Raw genomic sequence first — 21,308 nt, 5'->3', positions numbered from 1 at the left:
GCCAAAGAACTGATGTTCCATGGGAAAACAGTGTCAGGGCCTGGGCATCCCCTTTTATAGGGCAATGGTTACAAGGCGATAGGGTGAAGTTGGTGCGGGTGCGACATGGTCAACTCCCACTGCACTTTGTTGCCGCACTGAAGCTTTTAAGAGTTTGGGACATAAGGATAGGCGAACTTGGCACAGCCTCCAGACGTGATCTTTATAAGAGGGTGTTGAGTGTCTATTTTTCTGTTCCAATGGCCTTGAAGGACTGTGTAGGGGGAACTCTTGTGGAGAGCCTGCGTTACCAAAACAGTAAGAGATTACCCCCAAAGTTTTTTGATCTGGCATGGCTCTCTCTTCAGGGAAGGCTCTTTGTTAGGGGGAATGTGAAATACCTGTCTGCAGTAGATAAAAATTGTCCCTGGGGGTGTGGTGTGGAGGAGACCCGGGAGCATTTTCTTTTACAGTGTCCATTGGCAAGCAAAGTCCTTTATCAAGTTTCCCAGGCCATATGTGCCCCATCTTTAAGTTCCCTTAACTATGCTGAACTTGCATATGGTGTTTTGGCAAGAGACCATTCATATCAAACCGAGACAGTGTGCCTCATTATTACTGCCTACAAATATCATCTTTGGCAGGGTCGTTGCAAATACACTTTTGGGATGGATATGAGTGCAGAGAGGATAGTGTCCTTTATACTCAGAGAGTTATGTTTTAAAAGATAGATTGAAAGATCAAAATCCTCATCCAATATTTCTTCATGGAGGGATTTCGTATTCTAATGTTTAGTTTGAGCCTGATGTTTTGTTCAATGTTTATTATTTTACATGTACACCTTGGAGGAAAATTACTGCCTGCTTTGTTTTGTCCTTGGGGGTCCTTTGTTTTGGGTGGGGAATGGGGTTAGGGTGGAGGGAGTGTGTTATGAGGACATTTCAAGCAGACTCTGGACTTGAATATGAATGTCCTTTCTTATAGGGAGGGGATGATGTCAGTATGGACAGAGATTGGACAATGGAATCTGACTATCCTCTGGAGGGTGGATTGGGTGTTTGGTGTCACATACTACATGAGCTGCCACAAATGGGCTCTCATTAATTAGTGTTTGCCTTATGCTAGTAATTTGAAGGTGTGCATTATTTTGTAAAAGGGTTTTTATAATCTATGTAAATAAAAAATTCCTATCTGATCCCCATTGTAAGAAACAGTAGCTGGCAGCTAGTATTTTGCCACAGATAAGTTAATGTCTCAAAAGAACATTAATTTAAAGCAGAAATTTAACATACAAGAGCAGAGCTGTAATACAGAGAATTTTAATAAACTTTACCCGTGTCTCCATTCTCCCCAAAAATATTAAGGAAAACATCTGCATCCGTCCCACTGCCATTGGATGCTCCCGTAAAGACTCTTGCAACATATTTGTTCACTGCAAAGCAAAATAAAAAATGATTTAGTCCTTATAAGTTATAAAGTGGCCAATGGCAATAATTCATGAGCAGTGTTTGCTACAGCGTGGTAATCCTTTTGCAATTAACAGAAATATCAATATTGATGTAGACTTTATAGGCCCTGACATAGCTAGGGGTTTTATATATGTAACTTATGATTGAAGGATTAAATACCAAATTAATTTTATGGAGATTTTTGAGCTTTTTCTCCAGCATAAACTGGCCCCTAAAAAATTATCATGTCAATGAACAAGGCACTAGGTGGCGCTAAACCATGGTTTAAGAGCAAAGAGTGTTTCGGAGCCTTTATTAAAGTCTGCGACTGCATCACATGATGAATGTATCAATATTTTCAGTCACACGAAAGACTGCGTCCAAAAATTATAATTGATTTTGGCATCTCAGACCTGCGGAAACATTCTGCAGACAAAATGAAAGCTTATATACGACAAATGCTTTAGTACATAGGGCAACATAGGCTGCAAGTTGTTACATTGTTCAGACTGGCCTATCAGAGTACAAGAGGATCTCTCAGCTGTGATGTACCCTCTTTAAAAACTTAAAGGGGTTGTTCACCTTTAAATTAAAGTTTAGTTTGATGTAGAGAGTGATATTCTGAGACAATTTGCAATTGGTTTTCATTTTTTATTATTTGTGGTTTTTGAGTTACTTGGCTTTTTACTCAACAGCTCTCCAGTTTGTAATTTCAGCCATCTGGTTGCTAGAGCCCAAATTCCCCTAGCAACCATGCATTGATTTGAATACAAGACTGGAATATGAATAGGAGAGGCCGGAATAGAAGTGAGTGGTTACATTTGATTTCTTGCCCCACAGTATTTAAAGGGGTTGTTCACCTTTAAATTTTTATTCAGCAGCTCTCCAGTTTGCAATCAGCAAATTGGTTGGTAGTTTACAAATTCCCCTAGCAACCATGCATTGATTTGAATAAGAGACTGGAATATGAATAGGAGAGGCCTGAATAGAAAGAGGAGTAATAAAAAGTAGCAATAACAATTCATTTGTAGCCTTAGAGAGAATTCGTTTTTTAGATGGGGTCAGTGACCCCCCCCCCCCCCATTTGAACGCTGTAAAGAGTCAGACCAAGACAAATAAATAAATAAAAAGAAAAAAATTAAGGCCAAATGAAAAGTTGCTTAAAACAGGCCATGTACTAAAATAGACTTAAAGGGGTGGTTCACCTTCAAGTTAATTTTTAGTATGTTATAGAATGTCTTATTCTAAGTAACTTTTCAATTGGTCTTCATTATTTATTTGTTATAGTTTTTTAATTATGTGCCGCCTTCTTCTGACTCTTTCCAGCTTTCAAATGGGGGTCAGTGACCCCATCAAAAAACAAATACTCTGTAAGGCTACAAATGTATTGTTATTGCTACTTTTTATTACTCATCTTTCTATTCAGGCCTCTTCTATTCATATTCCAGTCTCTTATTCAAATCAGTGCAAGGTTGCTAGGGGAATTTGGACACTAAGCAACCAGATGGCTGAAACTGCAAACTGGAGAGCTGCTGAATAAAAAGCTAAACAACTCAAAAACCACAAATAATAAAAAAAGAAAACCAATTGCAAATTGTCTCAGAATATCACTCTCTGCATCATACTAATAGTTAATTTAAAGGTGAACCACCACTTTAATGGCACTGCCAGCCCTCACTCTAACAGGGGCCTATCTATTTTGACTGTATGTCCAACCAATGCAAATGCCTCACCAGGGCAAGGAGTAATAAAGGGCAGTTTCAGAACAGGGCAGATAGGGCCCCCAACAGGGACCCCTTGTCCTGAAAACGGCATAATTAACACAATATGACATTACACAGCAACATACTTGTTTTTATGATCTTAGGGGGTCCAGCCTGATGGCCCCTGGAACTATAGAGAGATTTTTGGCTGCAGGTAGTGATGCCCAATCAGGTGGGCTCGGGTTGGGCACAGCTCAAAAAATATTCAACCCGTGCATCACTAGCTGCAGGCATTCAATAGCTAGAAAGAGGCAGAAAGGGTAGGCAATTTAAAAAAAAAAGTATTAAAAAGATGAAGACCAACTGAAAAGCTGTTACATTGTACGGTGGTTGTCAGCTTTTCTAACATATGTAAATTGTTTTGAAGAATATGAAAGGACGGATATTTCTATGCTGATTTTCTATACAGATGGATGAATAATCTTATTTCTGATTCATGTCCTTATTGAGAACTGAATTTGTGCCCGTAGCATGGGCCGCCAACAGAATCCGCAATCCTGAAATCAATTGTTATGTGAAAGAAACATTTATATCCCCAAGCGTATGACGCTGATCAGCATGGGGCTATTCACAGCCAAGCCGGCAGATGGATGGCAGCAGTGGGTTATTGGCTCACAAAGAGCTGACCGCAGCCAAGTTACACGGCAAACACATGTAAAGGCCTTCAATGAGAGACCAGAGACATTGGTAATCTAAATATCAGTCAATTAGAAGTCACCTTGAATGAAGTTGTGGCTGATTGGATCTCCCTGAATTCTCCCCAAAATATTGAATGACTCAAAATACACACGTGCCCTGGGATTATAAGGGGTTGTTCACCTTTAAATTAACTTTTAGTAGAGGGTGATATTCTGAGACAATTTGCAATTGGTTTTCATTTTTTATTATTTGTTGTTTTTGACTGATTTAGTTCTCCTGTTTGTAATTTCAGCAATCTTGTTGCTAGGGACCAAATTCCCCTAGCAACCACGCACCGATTTGAATAAGAGACTGGAATATGAATAGGAGAGTCCTGACGAAAGAAAAAAGTAGCAATAACTATATATTTGTAGCCTACCAGAGAATTTGTTTTTAGATGGGGTCAGTGACCCCCATTTGAAAGCTGAAAAGAGTGAGAAGAAGAAGGCAAATAATTAAATAAATGAAAAAAATGAAGGACAATAAAAAAAGTTGGTTAGAATTGGCCATTCTATTGCAAGAATTAAAAGTTAACTTAAAGGTAAACCACTACTTTAAAGGGGCAGTTCAGCAGTAGTCTGGGAAGACTTTTTTTTCATTTTGTTAAGGCATTCATTTGCTGTGTTTTTTTTTAATTATTTAGCTTTTTGTTCAGCAATTCTCTCTCTCAACTCTCTCATTCAAACCACTGACTGGACCAATTTACATTTGCAGCCAGGTTGTGGTTTGAATGAAAGACTGGAAGATGAATAACAAAGGGCCTGAACAAAATAATCTTAAAAATTAACAATAACAAAAACATTGTCACAACATGGAATGTTGGCCAGTCCCATCGCACTGATATTTATTGGCAGTGTAAACCAGGTTGATGGTAATCTGGTACATAGGGTTACTAAATTTTTCTACATTGCCCATATGGATCAGTATAGTGGGAAAGCCATGATTACAACCATCAGCTGCATCCAAGTCTGGGCTTTTTCCATGATCATGAGAACTTTGTCCACATTGGGATTAGGTAGTAAATGAAGACTTCAATCGTAGTGGACATGTATTTTAAGTTGGACACTCAATTGCCTACTCCACACCAGACTAAGAGCATGAGTTTCAAGCTCTTCTCAGCAGAAGCTAAGTGTAAATAACGAAGGGCTCATACGTTTTCATAAGTCTGGCCTGGAGTAGATTTTGTGTATCCATTTGGTCTCTTGATGATGCGCTTGCTCCCTCAATCCATTTTGGTGAGTGGAATACAGTGTTTGGGTTACCCCTGCTGGCTTACTTTTGGGCACATCCATAGGATTGAGACTGCCTAGCAGATCCCTGACATAAAGTCCATCTCCTTCTTCTTTGCTCAGCCAGTTGTTGCACGGGAAGTAGAAGCGAAGATGGGGCCTGTTCATATCCGTTATGATGACCCGATCCAGATACCATCCTGCGTTCAGTCCTGTGTTATCGTGTTCAATTCTGCAATACAAAGTGCAGCTGGTCAATAAAGAACCATCACATGGTAGAGGGTGACTGGCAAGTGTCAGACTATACCTACCTGATCTTCTTGAGTGGTCCAACGTTATTGGTTTTGATTCGGAACACATCAGTCTTGGACCTTTCGAAAGCCGTCCTACTCCTACAATACACATGCATTGCCAGTTTAAGTGCCAGGGTCAGGAATTCTACTTCCAGCAGAAACATTCTAAGCATGAATTTATGTTATGCTACAAATGCATCCATAAGTGCCAATTTTGTCCGGCAAGAAATGGCTTTCATACAAGAATCTTTGTTGTAGATTTTATAAAAACCAAGAGGTGGTGAAATTCAAAGGAAAATATGTGGCGCTTTAATGGGTTGCTTTCAAATGAGTTTCTTTAACATAAAACAAAGTTGTCTTTAGAGTTTGGAACAAACCAGAAAGACTGCTGTGGGCCGAGCAGTTGCTGGTAGGAAGGGAGTAAGGTACAATTTGTACAAAAACAGTAAAATAGAAACAGTAAGGCAAGATGGAAACGGTAAGGCAAGGTAGAAACAGTAAGGCAAGGTAGAAACAGTAAGGCAAGATGGAGACAGTAGGGCAAGATGTAAACAATAAGGCCAGATAGAAACAGTAAGGCAATATGGAAATAGTAAGGCAAGAGGGAAACAATAAGGCAAGATGGAAACAGTAAGGCAAGATGGAAACAGTAAGGCAAGATGGAGACAGTAGGACAAGATAGAGACAGTAAGGCAAGATGGAGACAGTAGGGCAAGATGGAGACAGTAGGATATGATACAGGGGTACAGTAAGGTAGTACTATTAGGGTAGATGGTGAAAGTAAGGGAATAGGGCAAGATAGATAAAGTAGGACAAGATGAAGACAGAAGGGCAAGATAGCAGAAGTAAAACAAGTAGGAGAAGATAAAGATAATATGACAGATGGAGACAGTAGGGCAAGATGGAGACAGTAGGCCAAGATAGGACAAGTAGTGCAAGATGGAGACAGAGGGCAAGAAAGTACAAGCAGGACAAGATGAAGACAGTAGTACAAGATGCAGAAAGTAGAGTAAGATGGAAGCAGTAGGACAAGACAGAACAATCAGGACAAGATACAACCAGTAGGACAACATAGAGTCGGATAGTACAAGAAGGACAACATAGGGAGATAAAGCAAGGCAAGACAGTGTAACCATGAAAGTATAGGGTAAGTAGGGTAAGATGCATACAGTAGGATAAGATGGAGATAGAAGGGTAGATAGAGACAGTAGGACAAGATGGAGACAGTAGGAAAATATAAGACAAGAGGGACACAACAAGGCAAGACAGTACAAGGCAGACAAGATAGAGGCAGTAGGGTAAGATGCAGACATTAGGGCAAGGGAAAATAGTAGGATGAAATAGAGACAGGGGGACAACATAGAGACAGTAGGACAATTTGAAGACAGTAGTGCAAGATAGAGACAGTAGGGCAAGATATAGACAGTAGGACAAGATGGAGACTGCTGGACAAGATGGAGACAGCAGGACAAGATGGAGACAGTAGGGCAAGATAGAGACAGGAGGACAAAATAGAGACAGTAGGACAATATGGAAATGGTATGTTAAGATAGCGCCAGTAGACAACACAGAGACAGTAGAGCAAGATGTAGACAGTATGGCAAGTTGATGACTGTAGCTCTTTCAGTTGTTTCTGAAGTACAACTGCATGTTGTGGAGTTCTGCACAGTTATTCAACAGCCACTGAAAGGCCACTAAAGACAACTCTAAAGGTGGCCATACACGGATATCAGCAGCAGCTTATCTGCTCCTGTAAGAGGCTTTCCGATGGGTCTTCCAGATTGATATCAGGCCAAAAATCGGGCAGATATCGATTGGGCAAGTTTGATTTTCTTTGGTGATCGAAGACCGCATCAGCTAGTTTATGCAAATCTCATCCTTGCCAAATGAGCGGATCTTATGGTGTATGGCCACTTTAACAGTGAAAATTTTGGAGACAACTTTTCTAACCATGTCAAAGTTTGCAGCTGATGTAAACTGATAAAAACCAAACATTCTCTAATCATAGAAAACCTAATTGTGAGCAACTTCCCAATACACATCCATTGCACATTTTCACTGGGGTTATTTGCATATGTAATTGCTATTAACAGCAGTATCTTCCTGCCCCTTTCTGCTTCTCTGGTTCTCTGGTTCTCTGGTTCCGACTCTTGAAATAATATAGCAGAAGTCAGTCTTTTGTGCTGATCACTTCTGCTACATTATTTCAAAAGTTGGAACCACCAGGGCTGCTTTTTAAATGAAAATACAGTTACAAATAACTTTATAACCAATATTTTTAACAAATGTTTATTGGAACGCTGCTTAGAATAATATATTCTTTCATTAGAGGAAATTATATTATTCGGTTTACATCCCATTCACTTTGTTACATTAAAAACCTGCAGATCTCCAGCCCTGTATCTGGCAGTCTATACATAACAAGTGCTAAGCTTCTTAGATCTGCTGCCGGTTGGTTGGGGTTTTCCTGGGCTCATTTTGCCAATCATTTTTCAACCTTAGCTACTATGTTACATTCTGTAACAGGTAAAAAAAATATCCACGATACGTAATTATCATAACATTACAGATATATTAGAAATATAGCATGTTATTCTACATTTGCATGTTATTAATACATTTGTGTCTATGGATTTGCCAAAACCAACTGGTTTAATGGATCATAAAAGAACTAAAAATCTTTCAAAAATTCCACTGAACAGTATTTTTTTTTTGTGTTGCCTGTTTATTCAGCGAATGCACAGTAGATGGCACAGTAGATGGCACAGTAGATGATGGTGCATATGGGAGTAGACTGTACTGAAGAATGCATGAAGTGAAGGAGAATATTAATCTACCTACAATCCTAGGTCCCCACACTGGCCTCTCCTCCACCCTCCTAAACCAACTAGTCGCAGAACTACATATATCTATGTACCCTGCGTAAAACAACGAGATTGCCAGGCTCTCTATTACCTCTTTGGATCCTCGTCTGAATTATCGCTGACATGGAGCATGTGCAGTAGAGATGTGCAGACCAACATGAAACCTGGGGGCAAACCCGTAGGTTGGGTGGTTTCAGGCTGACATTTGCACAAGGTGAGTTTGGGCTGAGCACTCCTTTCCACCCTCCCTCAACCTGCCTCTGGAAGCCCCCATTGTAATGCCAGAGAGGGGGCAGGTCAAGAGTGGGTCTATAAATACAGATGCCTTGCCGAGTTGGGTTGGCCGCAGGTTGCAGGTTAGGGTTGGGTGCTGGTCAACTTTTTGTCAACCTGTCATCACTAATGTGCAGTTGTAATCAGGTCTTGGTCAGCTTCAAGTGCACATGATCTCACACAGACGAGGCCTAAGAGCTGGTTGGCTCTAAAAATCAGGGGTTGACAGGTACCAGTCACCTAATCTAATTTTAGCCAGGTTCATAGACAGAAGCAGTCCTGCGACTCCCAGGTGGTGCAGTTTGGGAATGTACAGGGAGGCCTTTGGAGGGGGCCTAGGGTTGTAGGTTTCATAAAATTGCTGTAGAGGCGCCCTCTAGTGATTCTAGTTGCTGACCTCCCAGTCACTGGCCTAGGGTACTTAATTGCTCCATGCCTCATATTTATTGGATCTTTCAGCTTTCAGATATCCCCTGGCCTGTGGGCAAGTGCATGTACAGAATATTTACTGTACTATAGAGTAGGAGGATAGGAGGGATAACAACATGAATCACTAAAGGAAGCACACAGCAATGGTTTTAGCTTTTGTTTTCATGTAAGAACCTCCAAATTCGCAGGCCTGCTAAACAAACAATTATACTTAATAACTGAAATGTACTGCATACGGTGTGTCTCAGTAATAGGGCAGCAAATGGCAAACATAAATATGACTGGCAAGTGCATGCAAGCAGAAAAAAGAGGGATAGATAGATGATAGATAGATAGATTGAACATTCAGAATTCAAAAAAGAGAAACAAGAGAACAAACATATTTAATTATCTACAAATAATTGAATTAATGAAAGAAACATACAAGCAGTGGGCGGAATTAAAACATTCTGATGGCAGCTTACAGGGGGTGGGACACAGTCTTCAGAACTAGAAACTCTCATGGAAGCCTACAGGGGGAGGGACAAGGAGACTGTAATTCAAGCAATGGGTGGGACTAAAACACTATGATGACAGTAGGGATGCACTGAATCCATTATATTGGATTCGGCCGAACCCCAGAATCCTTTGCGAAATTCAGCTGAATACCGAACCAAATCTGAATCCTAATTTGCATATGCAAAAGGGGAAAACATCTTTTACTTCCTTGTTTTGTGACAAAAAGTCATGCGATTTCCCTCCCGCCCCTAGTTTGCATATGGATTCGGATTTGGTTTGGCCGGGCAGAAGAATTCGGCCGAATCCAAATCCTGCTGAAAAAGGCGGAATCCTGGGCGAATCCCGAACTGAATCCTGGATTCGGTCACGGTGCATCCCTATGTGGCAGCCTACAGGAAGAGGGACAAGGAGACTGTAACTCAAACAATGGGTGGGACTAAAGCACTCTGATTGAAGCCTACAGGGGGAGGGACAAGGAAACTAACTCAAAAAAATGGGTGGAACTAAAGCACTCTGATGGAAGCCTAGAGGGGAAGGGACAAGGAGACTCAAGTAAGTAACTCAAGTAACGGGTGGGACTAAAACACTATGATGGCAGCCAACAGGGGGAGGGACAAGAAAATATGGCTGTCTCCAGGGGGAGGGACAAGGAGACTGTAACTCCAGCAATAGGTGGGACTAAAACACTATCATCGCAGCCAACAGGAGGAGGGACAAGAAAACTAACTCAGGAAATGAGTGGGACTAAAGCACTCTGATGGAAGCCTACAGGGGAAGGGACCGGTAGACTGTAACTCAAGCAATGGGTGGGACTAAAACACTCTGATTAAAGCCTACAGGGGAAGGGACAAGGAGACTAACAAAAAAATGGGTGGGACTAAAGCACTCTGATGGCAGCCTACAGGGGGAAGGGACCGGTAGACTGTAACTCAAGCAATGAGTGGGACTAAAGCACTCTGATGGCAGCCTACAGGGGGAGGGACAAGGAGACTGAAACTCAAGCAATGGGTGGGAATAAAGCACTCTGATTGAAGCCTACAAGGGTAGGGACAAGGAAACTAACTCAAAAAAATGGGTGGGACTAAATCACTCTGATGGGAGCCTAGAGGGGGAGGGACAAGGAGACTGTAACTCAAGAAATAGGTCGTGGGACTAAAAAACTATGATGGCAGCCAACAAGGGGAGGGACAAGGAGACTAACTCAAGCAATGGGTGGGAATAAAGCACTCTGACTGAAGCCTACAGGGGAAGTGACAAGGAGACTAACTCAAGAAATGGGTGGAACTAAAGATCTCTGATGGCAGCCTAGAGGGGGCGGGACAAAGAGACTGTAACTCAAGCAATGGGCAGGACTTAAGCACTCTGATGGCAGCCTACAGAGGGAGGGCCATGGAGGCTGAAACCCAGTAGGGCTGGACTACAACTCTTTCATGGTGGCTTATAGGGGTGGGTCAGGGAATCTGTGTCTCAAGCAGTGGGCTGGACTACAATAATGTTATGGTGGCTTACAGGGGTGGGCAGCCAGGGAATCTGTCACTCAAGCAGTGGGCTAGACTAGAATAATGTGATGGCGGCTTTCATGGGGTAAGGCATGAAATTACTGACCAGAGGAGTGGTCTGATAAGAACACCTCATGGGCAGCTCATTATAATGCAGTAGCTAATTATTGTTAAAAAAGTGAAAATTCAGTAATAATAGCTAAAATCACAGTTTGCAAATACACCGTTCTGTTTCAGATCTACCAAAACCATCTCAGGGATTAGTTCTTCTTATGATCCACTTTGTCTGTAAAAAAGCCACCAGTATGTTATGGCAAAGTAAAAAGAAAAACAAACTGTTGTAACCCTGCAAACACTTGAAATATAAAATACATGATATTTAACCCCTTGCACATTTTTTCCCGTATGTCACACATTGACAAGCAGAAAATATCATGTATCTGACTACCACAGAATCCAACAAACGAACGGCATCTCTGAGATGTGTTTGTTGGGGGGCATGCAGCTAGAAAAAGGGGGATATCCAACTACTGGTCGCTCCTGCTGTTATTGAACGGCACATGGAGCAGACTCTATTGATGCAACTGGCACATGGGGAGGGGGTGTGGCTATGTGAACCAGATGCCTCAATACAGACTGTTTCTTCTACAATATATATAGGGGACCAAAATATCCCTGGTAAAAGACCAAAAAGCTGGAGGTCCCTAAAATAGAATGTGTGCTGGAAGGGTAATAGCAACATTACGTTTGGTAGTACAGTTTGTGGTAGTCTGGGGGCGCAATATAGGGTGCACAGTGGAGTACAGTACATTGCAGTCTGTTTGTACATAAAGTAAATGAGCATGCAGCTGAGCTTGATTCACCCAAGTACACGGTATCAGCAATGAGAAAATACATGTCCTTCCATCTTTTTGCCATTCGCTGCAAATGATAAACCCAGTGTGTGTCTTGTTCCTGTATAGCACTGAATGGTGAGAGTATTTATCCTGCATCGGAAATCTTGCCCTTTCTACTCCCTAATATATTAAACTGTTGTATTATAGAGTAGGTGTTCTGTGACTATATAAAGGCACAAGGCTGCAGGCTGAGTTATACAGGGAACTCTGAGTATCACTCATGTATTATAAGGGATAATGTACCCCCTACTGTAAATGATAAAGATATTAGAAGTCACTGAGGGGTTGTTCTGTGACCATATAAAGGCACAAGGCTGCAGGCTGAGTTATACAAGGAACTCTGAGTATCACTCATGTATTATAAGGGATAATGTACCCCCTACTGTAAATGATAAGGATATTAGAAGTCACTGAGGGGTTGTTCTGTGACCATATAAAGGCACAAGGCTGCAGGCTGAGTTATACAAGGAACTCTGAGTATCACTCATGTATTATAAGGGATAATGTACCCCCTACTGTAAATGATAAGGATATTAGAAGTCACTGAGGGGTTGTTCTGTGACCATATAAAGGCACAAGGCTGCAGGCTGAGTTATACAGGGAACTCTGAGTATCACTCATGTATTATAAGGGATAATGTACCCCCTACTGTAAATGATAAGGATATTAGAAGTCACTGAGGGGTTGTTCTGTGACCATATAAAGGCACAAGGCTGCAGGCTGAGTTATACAGAGAACTCTGAGTATCACTCATGTATTATAAGGGAAAATGTACCCCCTACTGTAAATGATAAGGATATTAGAAGTCACTGAGGGGTTGTTCTGTGACCATATAAAGGCACAAGGCTGCAGGCTGTGTTATACAGGGAACTCTGAGTATCACTCATGTATTATAAGGGATAATGTACCCCCTACTGTAAATTATAAGGATATTAGAAGTCACTGAGGGGTTGTTCTGTGACCATATAAAGGCACAAGGCTGCAGGCTGTGTTATACAGGGAACTCTGAGTATCACTCATGTATTATAAGGGATAATGTACCCCCTACTGTAAATGATAAGGATATTAGAAGTCACTGAGGGGTTGTTCTGTGACCATATAAAGGCACAAGGCTGCAGGCTGAGTTATACAGAGAACTCTGAGTATCACTCATGTATTATAAGGGATAATGTACCCCCTACTGTAAATGATAAGGATATTAGAAGTCACTGAGGGGTTGTTCTGTGATCATATAAAGACATACGTTTCAGTGCATCATGTGCCACTGAGCATTTATTATAAGTGATGATGACATCCCTAAGCACGGTTTATTAACCTATGTTTTACAGGATATTTATGGTAAATATATATTAGTAGTAAGGCAATTTCCATCACACGGTAAGGTCATTCAGTAAAACACAGGCACAAAGTTTTGTCACGTACCCATTAGGGCCGACAATAAGAGAGGCTCCTGGCTATGCTGGCTGGGGCCCCCATCGGAAAGGGAGGGGAAATTAAATCCCTCGACCCATTGTTGAACGACTGCAGTTAAAGGAGAAGGAAAGCTACCAAGGCAGTTTGTTGCCAATAGATTAGCCACAACAGTGCATTCTAGAACGTAATGTTTATTCTTTAGAATGCTTTTCCATACATAAGTAAACACCTCTAGACACTGTCTTTGTTTGTTTAGGATAGCAGCTGCCATATTAGCTTGCTATGACATCACTTTCTGCCTGAATATCTCCCTGCTCACTCATAGCTCTGAGCTCAGATTACAGCAAGGAGGGGAGGAGGGAGGGGGAGAGGAGCAAACTGAGCATGCTCAAGTCCAAGCCTTGGAGGTTTAGATGAAAACAGGAAGTCTGATACAGAAGCCCATGAGTACACAATATAAGGAAAGAAATACAGTTTTTCTTTTGACTCGGGACTCAGAGCAGCATTACTTTGAGGCTTTACTGCTGTATTTATATAGACCTTTCTGATAAAGATTAATTAGTCGTAGCCTTTCCTTCTCCTTTAAGACATATGCTACTTGTATCCACCAAAGCCATTGTTTGTCCAAACCCAAAACCAGCCGACGCCCCTCGAGCATCAGTGAAACTGACCGTAAGAACTGACTAATAAGCGTATGGCAAAAAGGTGTGTGAAATCCCATGTATTTTCTTTACCAGTCCCAAATCAGTCTGTACAGAGCGTAAGGGGGAGCGTCACTGCTCTGAACACATATAACAGTGCTGGTACCTCTTGTCTGTGCTGTAACGAGGATAAGAATGAAGTCATGTTGGGCACAATGGCAGCAGGTAACAATGTACACACACTCGCTTGCATTATTCATAGACACACACACTGCTCTCTATTCACATAGTAATATATATTGTATAAAATGTAAGGCAGTAACACAATGGTGGGGGAGCCCAGCGGAGCTATTGTTATTATGCTTTTCTAGTAGAATTAAGGCATGAAGATCCAAATTATGGAAAGATCTCTTATACAGAAAACCCCAGATCCCATACCTGTATAGGTGTGAGATCTGTTATCCAGAAACCTGTAATCCAGAAAGCTCAGAATTATGGAAAGGCCGTCTCCCATGGATTCCATTTTATCCAAAATAACATTCATTTTAAAAAAGTATTTTCTTTTTCTCAATAATAATAAAACAGTGCCTTGTACCTGATCCCAACTAAGATATAATTAATCCCCAATTGGGTATTGGGTTTATTTCGGGCCGAATTATCAAGGGTCGAAGTAAAAAAAAAACGAATTTCGAGCTGTTTTTGTTTACTTCAACTATTGAATTGAATAGGCAAAAATTTGATAAGAATTTGAAAAAAAATAGTCAAATATCAAAATTTATCATGTACTGTCTCTTTAAAACTTCGACTTCAACCATTCGCCATCTAAAACTTGCTGAATTGCTGTTTTAGCCTATGGGAGACCTCCTAGAACCTATTTGGAGTCAATTGGTGGACTTTAAAAAATATATGCTTTTTTTTTTTTTTTTTTTAAACTTCGAATCGAAGTAGATCGAATAAAATCTTACTTCGATTTGAACAATTCGAATACAGCCTGATCACCCGCAGAAAAAAAACTTTTTTAAAATAAATTTCAATTGGTCTTTTTTTCTTCGAATTTCGAATTTATGGGAGTTAAAAACAAAAACTCCCATTACTTCGAAATCTGTCCCTTGATCGATATGCCCCTTAATGTTTAAAGGGGTTGTTCACTTTTTGAGTGATATTCTGAAACAATTTGCAATTGGTTTTATATTACTTGTGTTTTTTGAGCTATTTAGCTTTTTATTCAGCAGCTCTCCATTTTGGAATTTTAGCAATCTGGTTGCTAGGGTCCAAATCCCCCTAGCAACCATGCATTGATTTGAATAAGAGACTGAAATATGAATAGGAGAGGACTGAATAGAAAGAAGAGATAAAAAGTAACAATAACAATAAATTTGTAGCCTTACAGAACATTTGGTTTTTAGATGGGGTAATTTGAAAGCTGGAAAGAACGCAAATAATTAAACAGCTATAAAAAATAAATAATGAAGACCAATTGAAAATATGCTTAGCATTCTATAACATGCTAAAAGCTAACTTAAAGGTGTACTGCCCCTTTACATGATTTTAAGCAGATGAGGTAGGGTGATCCAGATTATGGAAATATCCCTTATCTGGAAAGCCCCAGGTCCCGAGCATTCTGGATAACAGGTCCTGATACTAAGTGCTGGAAGCTGCTACTTTGGTAGAGAAATTCTTCATAGATATTGCTAAAAAGGAATTGAGATTGTATTGCATTCCCTGCAGCTCTTTCTACTTGGGAACAGGAAGTGAAGTGTGCAAAGGAAAATCTCCATTGCTTACAGTATATAAAGAATAAAGCCATGAATAGATTAATTCTATAGACTTTCTGTACAACATTCTCTTAATTAAAGGGCACTTCTATCTCTGCGACAGTGTCTAAATAAAATAAGTCCAATTTTCCCTCAATAAAACTTCATTGTTACATAAGAGCGAAACGACTTGCTTGGGAAACTTACTTGCTGGTGAGGTGAATCTTGGGAGTGATCCCGAATTCTCCGAAAAGAGTGACAAAGACATTGGCGTCGGTGCCGGCCCCCCGCACGTCTCCTGTAACCGTGACAACCTCGTATACTGGCAGAGAGGGAATATGACAGTGTTATTCTTGCGGCTGCCTTTAACTTGATCCATTTAGAGACCCATGAATTGCTAAACAGGCAGATTAAAGGGGAAGTTGCAGCTACTGTAAACTGTAGTTAAAGAAAACATAGTTCGAAGCAATTTTGCAATATACATTCATTACTAGGGATGCACCAGGAATCCAGGATTCGGTTCAGGATTCAGACTTTTTCAGCAGGATTTGGATTTGGCCGAATCCTTGTGCCTGGCCGAACCGAATCTGAATCCTAATTTGCATATGTAAATTAGTGGTGGGTAGGGAAATCCCGTGACTTTTGTCACAAAAGAAGATTTTTTTCCACTTTTTCCTTTTCTGCCCCTAATTTGCATATGCAAATTAGGATTCGGATTCGGTTCGGTATTCAGCAGAATCTTTCACCAAGGATTCAGCTGAATCCCAAATAGTGGATTCAGTGCATCCCTATTCATTACATATTTTCTATTATCTTAAAGGGGTTGTTCACCTTGCAAACACTTTTTTCAGTTCAGTTGTTTTCAGATTGTTCCCCAGAAATAAAGACTTTTTTCAATTACTTTCCATTATTTTTATTTTTTTTACTGTTTTTCCAAAATCTAAGTTTAAAGTTGAATGTTTGTGTCTCTGGTGTTTGAGTCTGGCAGCTCAGTAATCCAGGTGCAGAACTGTTTTGCAGAAATTTTGCAACATTTTGCAACCTTGATTTATCAAAGGTGTAGAGGTGTATCATGTACTGTCTCTTTAAAAATTCGACTTCAACCATTCTCCATCTAAAACCTGCCGAATTGCTGTTTTAGCCTATGGGGGACCTCCTAGAACCCATTTGGAGTCAATTGGTGAACTTTGAAAAATCTAAGTTTTTTTGGGGGGAAAAACTTCTATTTGATTGAATGCGCTATTAATTCGATTCGTACAATTCAAATTCAGCCTACTACAGACATATTTGATCGAAAACTGACCTATTCGGCCAAAAAAAACTTTGACTTAATTTCGGTTTGGTCTTTTTGAATTCGAATTTCGAAGTTTTTTAAATTCGAAATTTGACCCTTGATAAATATGCCCCTTAGTTGATCCATTTCTCAGCAGCCTCTCTGGAGTATTAGCAACTATTGTTTCAATTCTAACAGCTGCCTGTAATGAAACCCAGAGATTCTGCTCAGCAGGGACAAAGATAACAAATGTATCAACTAAATGTATCAGTTTAGAACAGTTTACAGGGTCGGCGACCCCCACCTCCTAGAGCTGCTTTAGAAGGTGAAAAATGACACTTTACACTTCAATATTAGAAAATGGTGACACATAGAAAATAGAAAGTCATTGAAAAAAGTAATTATTTCTGGTGATCTGTCTGAAAACAACTAGTTGTTTGAAGGAGAACAACCCCTTTCAGTTATTTGTGTATTCATTGCTATTACAAGCAGTGTTTGTCTCTTTCTATTCTCTGCACTGGTCATTCCACTGTCGATGTTTTTACAAATACATTTAAAAGCACTGAACTAAATCTATATTAGAAAGTTACTTAGAAATATGAGTTTTTTCCCATTAGGCACATTTTTATGTCGGGGTTGACTTGCCCTTTAAAGGACAAGGAAAGCAAAAGAAATAAAAAAAATACTAGAGGTGCCAATTTGTTAGTGGCCAAAAACACTTAATCTCATTTTTCAAAAGGAAAAGAATGTTTTTCTATATTACGTGGCATTTATGGTGCTGTAGGGATAATGTCAGTGGGTACGGCTACCCAAGTGTACCAATAAATATTGGAGCAACTTTCTATGGTTAGGGTGCAAATCTACAGGGGGGGACACTTTACAGCTTTCAAATGCTGGGTCACTGACCCCATCTAAAAATCAAATGCTCTGTAAGGGTAAGGCCACACTGGGCGTTTTGGGGAGATTTGGTCGCCTGGCGACTAATCGCCTCGTCTTTGCGGCGACCAATCTCCCCAAACACCTTCCCTCACTCTGCGCTGGTTAAAATGAAAAAACGCCGGCGCTAATCACACGCGGCAGTTTGTTTTCCGAAGTTGCCTCGGAAACTCTGGGCGACTTCGGAAATGAATCGCCGCGTGTGATTAGCGCTGGCGTTTTTTTTTTTTCATTTTAGCCGGCGCAGTGAGGGAAGGTGTTTGGGGAGATTGGTCGCCGCAAAAAGGAGGCGATTAGTCGCCAGGCAACCAAATCTCCCCAAAACGCCCAGTGTGGCCTTACCCTAAAGCTACACATTTAGGGGCAGATTCATCAAAGGTCGAGTTTATGTGAATTTTTTTTTTTTTACTGTAATAAACTGAATATACACACACAGCTCGAATGGGAGAGGTTATTTAAGGAAAAACTCAAACTTCAAAAACTCGAACGAATATTACCGACCCGAAAACTCATTTAGAATTTGATTCAAATTCGGCTAAACTCGAATAGAGTTTTTTCACCCAAAAAAACTTGAATGTCAGGAAGGCCATGAACAGCTTCAAATGGGTCACTGGACCTCTCCCATTGACTTGTACATGAACTCGGCAGGTTTTAGGTGGCGAATAGTTGAAATCGAATTGTTTCTAGGGTCCAGGTATGATAAACAGTAAAAGTAAAAAGGATATCAAGGGTTCTGGTTGTCCGCTTCCTCTGCCGGTATATCGTCTGTCTGTTCTCCCTCAGACTTAAAGCAAGGATCCAAAGTTTCAAAGGAAAACCAGCGCTCACAGCACGAGGTCAGATCCACGGAAAAAAGAGAATAAAAGAAAAGAGAGAGATTTCCACCAATATGGTGTAGTATTTTCCAAATGTGTGCACACACCTTTATGTGATTAGCATATACAATAAATTAATAAATAAATAAATAAAAGTGTCCCTTGTATCCACTCCAGCGTATTATCCTAGACTTTATCACATACAGATTTGTATAGAGGGGGACTCACGAACGTTTAAGGGATACTGCGCAGTAAAGAGGCGTAGATATCAACAGCGGATTTTACATGCGGCTCCAAAGCTTCATCCCACTATGGAAATTCACTGACATAATGTAAAACTGTAAACATCTTTAATGAACAATTATTAAAAAATGCACTCACAATATTCCAGTAATAAAATCGTATAAAATATTTTGTCTCCCACAGTTAGGGTTGCCACCCGGCCGGTATTTTACCGACCTAGCCGGTAAAATACCTGCCAAGGCCGGGGCCGGTATTACAAATTTACCAGCAATGTAGCTGCCGGTAAATTTGTAATACGATCAAAAGGAGCCCTCGGCCTGTCCCCAATCCCCTGCAACTTACCTTTTTTTTTCCTCTTCTAGCGTCCGCGGGTCTCTGTCGAGTGGCCCCGCCCCCTTTGTGTCACGCCCGCCCCTGTTGACGTCACACCACGCCCCTTTTGAGGCCCCGCCCCCAGCAGCCGGTAAATTTTTTTATAAAAGGTGGCAACCCTACCCACAGTCACCGCTTCAGCGTCCCCAAGAGTCTGCAAACTGTTGGTATTAGGTGCGAAAATACATGCGCAAATTACAATTTAAAGCATTTTGAGAAAGTCGAAGGACGAAACGCGTCAAGACTAATACACCATCGCTAAGCGCCTGAGGTCTACACGTGGTGGGAAAAGACGCCGGTGACTTTTCGCACCTTATACCAACAGTTTGGGGACGGTGAAGCGGTGACTGTGGGAGACAAAATATTTTATGCGATTTTATTACTGGAATATTGTGAGTGCATTTTTTTAATAATTGTTCATTAAAGATGTTTACAGTTTTACATTATGTCAGTGAATTTCCATAGTGGGATGAAGCTTTGGAGCCGCATGTAAAATCCGCTGCTGATATCTACGCCTCTTTACTGCGCAGTATCCCTTAAACGTTCGTGAGTCCCCCTCTATACAAATCCGTATGAGATAAAGTCTAGGATAATACGCTGGAGTGGATACAAAGGACACTTTTACTTATTTATTTATTTATTGTATATGCTAATCACATAAAGGTGTGTGTACACATTTGGAAAATACTACACCATATTGGCGGAAATCTCTCTCTTTTCTTTTATTCTCTTTCTCTTTTTTCCGTGGATCTGACCTCGTGCTGTGAGCACTGGTTTTCCTTTGAAACTTTGGATCCAGGTATGATAAATCTTGAATTTGAGTTTGGATTATTCCCAACTCAAATTTTTGAGTTTTGACCAAAAATCCAACTCGAAACTTTGAGTTTGAATTTACAATACGACCCTTAATAAATCTGCCCCTGTTCTTGATTTTTTTCATTACTCATCTTTCTATTCAGGCCTCTCCTATTCATATTCCAGTCTCTTATTCAAAATCAATGCATGGTTGCTATGGTAATTTGGACCCTAGCAACCCAATTGCTGAAATTGCAAACTGGAGAGCGGCTGAATAAAAAGCTAAATACCTCAAAAACCACAAATAATAAATGAAAAACAATTGCAAATTGTCTCAGAATATCACTCTCTACATCGTACTAAATGTAAACTCAATGGTGAACAACCCCTTTAAAGAAATATGCACATTTCTTATAAGCAGGATAAATGTGTAAGCAATGCCATCATATTTTACCGGCCCTTTTAAAGGAGAACTAAAGCCTAACTAAAGAAGTAGCTAGAAATGTTGTACACTATGTTTTGTGCTTCTGTACCAGCCCAAGGCAACCACAGCCCTTTAGTAGTAAAGATCTGTGTCTCCAAAGATGCCCCAGTAGCTCCCCATCTTCTTTTCTGCTGATTCACTGCACATGCTCTGTGCTGCTGTCACTTACTGAGCTTAGGGAGCCACTCACAATATACAGTACACATAGAATAGAAATGTCACAATATAAGGCTGATTAGTAATTAATACACATAATTACTACATGGCAGCACAGAAACCAGTGCAATTAGCATCAGAATTTAATAATCAGCAAACCTGTAGCATCAGCTTATATTACAGCCAGGGAAGCTCATTTTCTGCTGGATAATTAGTGACGAGCCCTAAGCTTAGCTTCTCAACAGCCAATCAGAGCCCACTGAGCATGTGAGTGTCACAGACACTTTCCAAGATGGTGACCCCCTGTGACAAGTTTGAAGTCCTGGATCATTGCTGCTATTGACAAGCTCAAACTTTAGCCTCGTGCAATAAGTTCACTATATGAAATATGCTATTTTTAGCCACATTCATTTTTAGGGTTTAGTTCTCATTTAAGATTAATGCTTTGAAACATAAACCTTATGACTAAGTTGGGTCTATGTCGTTTTTGGAACCATTTCTCCTGCCTTAGTATATCCTGCCCTTCATTCAGAAAACATCGCAAAAAAAATAAAGTGGGGTAAGTGAATTGATGTGA

At 40.5% G+C, this 21,308-nt stretch overlaps 1 protein-coding gene across 1 annotated transcript in view; it reads right to left on the bottom strand.

Annotated features, from left to right (window-relative positions):
- loxhd1.L (llipoxygenase homology PLAT domains 1 L homeolog) overlaps positions 1 to 21,308 on the bottom strand; it is a 134,517-nt gene that overhangs the window by 68,130 nt on the left and 45,079 nt on the right. The window contains exons 8-11 of the mRNA XM_018267115.2: positions 15,865 to 15,979; positions 5,409 to 5,489; positions 5,145 to 5,329; positions 1,313 to 1,411 (exon numbers count right to left, since the gene is read on the bottom strand). Of these exons, the coding sequence (XP_018122604.1) occupies positions 1,313 to 1,411; positions 5,145 to 5,329; positions 5,409 to 5,489; positions 15,865 to 15,979 (480 nt within the window). The remainder of the gene's footprint in view (positions 1 to 1,312; positions 1,412 to 5,144; positions 5,330 to 5,408; positions 5,490 to 15,864; positions 15,980 to 21,308) is intronic.

This window comes from Xenopus laevis, chromosome 1L, assembly GCF_017654675.1.
Source record: "Xenopus laevis strain J_2021 chromosome 1L, Xenopus_laevis_v10.1, whole genome shotgun sequence".
NCBI classification, from domain to species: Eukaryota; Metazoa; Chordata; class Amphibia; order Anura; family Pipidae; genus Xenopus; species Xenopus laevis.
Note: the sequence above shows the minus strand (reverse complement) of the source record. Positions and strands in the feature narration are given on the sequence as shown.